Here is a 3,889-nt window from a genome sequence, read left to right as displayed (position 1 = left end):
TATATTCTATAACAGGCACCCAGCATTTAGCAAACGATATGCGTGATGATTTTTTCCCAAATGTTTAAAAAGGCTGAACTAAAGCATAAACTCTTCCGAAATTAGTGTCATAGATGGAAAAAAAAATCACTAAACTTAAGGGAAATTAAAGTGTTTTTTATATATTAACGGTATCATCCTTATATGACTGCCACAGGAACAAGTGAAATGAATGGTATTGTCGAAAGGTTTAATTACACTTTACTTGAAACGTATTAGTAAGAAATACATCCTCCAGATTTGGTGACGATGTATAATCATTCTGTACATTCTGGTCCCTTGTATCCTCGTTCAATGGAAATCATTACACCTTCAGACGATACCTCCATAACTTTATGTTAAGTGTATATTATCCTAAAAACAGGATATAACGTATCACAACCTATTGCGAGGCGACCGAACAAATTCATAAGAAACTGATGCCTTCAATGAATCCAAACGAAGTATGCTCAAGTATACTAGAACTATTTAAAAAATACAAGATAAACAGCAATAATGTACAAGTAAAAATCAATAGCTCAACATTAGGGATAACGAATTTACGTATATTAAACTAGTTGACCCCGCAAACTTCGTTCTGCCACTCTTAAAGCCTCTTTTAATTTCGACTGCGCAATCCTAAGGTATGCATTGAAAAAAAGACAAAATTTGAAAGGTGTTAAGAAAAAAACTAAGACATATAATTGAATTGTGTAAATTACATATGGAAGGTAATTGCATCACTTTTTACACAAAACTGATCGAAAACATATTTGTGCACATGTTTGTAAGTTATTAGGGCGCTTTTTTTATTGTTGCAATCTTCACCATTTTCGCCATCTCGTTTAGAGTTCGGCTGATAGATGATGCATTTTTTTGCAATTAAACTGATAAAATTACCTTCGATATGTAGTTTACTAAATTATCTATGATAGTTTTTTTTCCTATCAGCATTCAAATTTTATCTCTTTTTGTTAATGCATAAATAGACAAATAGTCAAAAGGCCAGATAGTTAATTACTTGATCTTCTGGTTGCAAGCATTTTTTTCTTCAGACTATCAAATGAGTCAATTAAAATCAAACCATTTTCACTTCATCAGAAATAGTTCTTGATGTACTAAACTTAGTTTTTGTTCTAACCACAATAATCACAAAAACTTAAACCACTTGACAAATCTCCGTTGTAAGACAATTCAATCTACCATTGGTTTACACAAACAAAGGGTAGGAGATGAAGAAGGGAATCGCCTTAATTTATGCAACGCGCCATAAGCGCCTACCGCTTAACAATCGATGATGCAGTGATCGATGATCGATTTTCATGTTGGGGGGAGGGGGGGGGGGGTAGGGTAATGATCTGATGAAGATGCGTTCTTTCGTCTCAGCTACAGCTCATGAAGAATTCGCCAATCGGTGTTCCGAAACCGGCCGGACGCTCGCACAAAGGAAAAGAACCATCACGAGCAAATTGCGGAGTTAGGGTTTTCTTCAACAGAAACCAAAGACGGATGTCCCGGCCGAACGAAATTCGTGGCCACTGATCCCGCACCCGAACGGGGTGTGATTTTAGAGGACATTTGGTCATCGACGCATGCTCGCGGATCGTTTGCGGGTTATCGTAGCGAGCTTTCAGAGGTCTCGAACCTCGAGAGCGTCAATTGCTGGCCGAGTGAATCGAGAGCGATAAGCAACAGCTGTGTTGAGGTTGATAGACCGTCCAGATTGCTCGGTACCATCGTCAATTGGCGGAGTGTTTTGATCAATATTGGTCCATTCGTCCATGCACATGATTTTTAAATCGCGATTTGCGATATTTTTTCAAAACTATTTCCAAATATGATTATTAGACCGTAGAAGAATGCCCGAACATGCTCCATAACAATAGCTGGAAAGTGTTTTCTTCTTCAATTGGCAGGAAAAATGTACAAAATATCAGTGCAAATAATTGAAAGCGTCTAATTTTAAATAGATGATCAAGCTTTGTAGGTTCGTCATATTTCTTTTATTTATTTTCTAGTCTCTATCTCCCAGAGTGTGAGCGATCACGAGCATCGAACATGATAAGCGAAATTCGCGAAGGCATTTGCAGCATCCAGTACGTTCGAACATTGGATTACTGGGCATCTTATCAAACGACATAAAGCTGTGGCACTGAGGTTATCATTGCGCGTGATTTTGGTTGGGTGAATGATTTGCCATTAGAACCGTTCTCAAGTCAATGTCTCATATGGCTTACGGTGACTCATCATTACAGCACAGCCCGCATGGCTTATCAAATGGAAAATACGCAAGTTGTTAACGCAGAATTATGATTGTCGCTGCGTTCTCGACCGCTCCGTTCCTACGGGAATCAGAAATTGGTGGTTCAGAAATGAAATCAGTTTAAATCGGCGTTCCGCACAGTTCAGAGGTCCTCCAGTGAATTGAACGTCTAGTGAAATCTTTTTTATCTGTGCTATCTGCGTTTCAAAAATGAAGCTCAGCTTCTGTTGGCTTGCGGTTTTCGTTGTTTTATATGTTAATGCAAGTGGTCGCGAAGATAGGAAGGATGTGAATCATTCAATGTACAACTCCATGGGATATGGACTCGAGTTGCTTTTAACGAAGTTTAATATTTTATCAAGCAAGCTGCAAAGAGTGGAAGAAAAGCTGCATAGTGTGGAAGACAAAATGCAAAAGTCGGAAATGAAGATGCTGCAGAATGTTGAAGACAAGATTCAGGAACACCGCACCACACAAGAACAGCTGATTGCAGAGTTGCACGAATTTCGATCCAGCCACGATAAGAGCCAAAGTACAATGCTTGCCGAGCTACATACACTGGAAAATAGAGTCGCGCTTAATTTAAGCGAAGTTTACAAGCGAAATCAGGAAAATATCAATGCGGCTTTGCATAAAATTGATAAAGACATCGGAGATGTGTTGAAATATCACCACAAACAAACATTCTTTCCCTCGTGCAAAGATGTTCCATCGAACGAGTCTGGAACATATCGGATACGCGTAAAAACTGACGGTGTGAGTGTCCCATTCGAAGTGTACTGCGAACAGAAATCGTTCGGTGGTGGATGGATAGTGTTTCAGTACCGTTTCGACGGATCACTGGACTTTTACCGAGACTGGAATGAGTTCCGCGACGGATTTGGTGATTTGAACAAAGAGTTCTGGTTGGGTCTTGAGAAGGTCCACCAGATAACAAGTGGCCGGAAGCACGAACTGATCGTTGAATTGAAAGACTTTGAAGGAACATACAAATATGCACGTTATGATACATTCGAAATAGGTAGTGAAAGTGACCAATACGACCTAAAGCATATCGGAAATTATAGTGGAACTGCTGGTGAAAAAATGTCCCATAATAAGGGTTCGAAGTTCTCAACGAAAGATCGGGATAATGATGAATTCGGCGGGCAATGTGCACGACTCTACGAAGGTGCATGGTGGCACTTTTCTTGTACTGCAGTGAATTTGAACGGGCGATACATAAACGATGAAGATCATAAAGCAATGTTTTGGTATGATTTCAAAGACAGCGCTCAAGGATTGAGTTACTCGCGAATGATGATCCGAGAGTTGGAATAGCGTTTTTAGTTGGCTCAATGTTATAGGAATGTGGAAGGAATGCACAATCAATAATACTTCGAAACAAAGTGGAATAAAAACGGATTTTTCCAAAACGAATTCCAGAAAAGTCTTTTAAATGAAGAAGATATTGAAACTTTCTCATCTCCAGCCCAAAATTCATCCGAAACAAAAATCCAGACTTGAAAAATGGATAAAGAAATGCGGAAAGCATTCAATGAACTCACACTAGCGCAACGAAAGAAAATGATCGGAAAAAAGGGGGGGGGGGGGGGGGGTGGGCAATTA

General features: G+C 39.3%; 1 protein-coding gene across 1 annotated transcript; it reads left to right on the top strand.

The window, feature by feature from the left end:
* Positions 1–2,689: 2,689 nt before the first annotated feature.
* Positions 2,690–3,610, top strand: LOC125959364 (fibrinogen-like protein A). Its single transcript, XM_049692185.1, has one exon. It carries the CDS (start codon positions 2,690–2,692, stop codon positions 3,599–3,601), a length of 912 nt encoding a protein of 303 aa, XP_049548142.1. The 3' UTR covers positions 3,602–3,610.
* The last annotated feature ends 279 nt before the right edge of the window (positions 3,611–3,889 follow it).

The sequence above is a fragment of the Anopheles darlingi genome, chromosome 2 (genome assembly GCF_943734745.1).
Source record: "Anopheles darlingi chromosome 2, idAnoDarlMG_H_01, whole genome shotgun sequence".
In the NCBI taxonomy this organism is placed as follows: domain Eukaryota; kingdom Metazoa; phylum Arthropoda; class Insecta; order Diptera; family Culicidae; genus Anopheles; species Anopheles darlingi.
This window is presented reverse-complemented; position numbering and strand designations above follow the sequence as displayed.

Excerpts from the sequence above, each read along its gene's own strand:
- LOC125959364 (XM_049692185.1), top strand. The coding sequence starts at position 2,690 with ATGCAAAAGTCGGAAATGAAGATGCTGCAGAATGTTGAAGACAAGATT.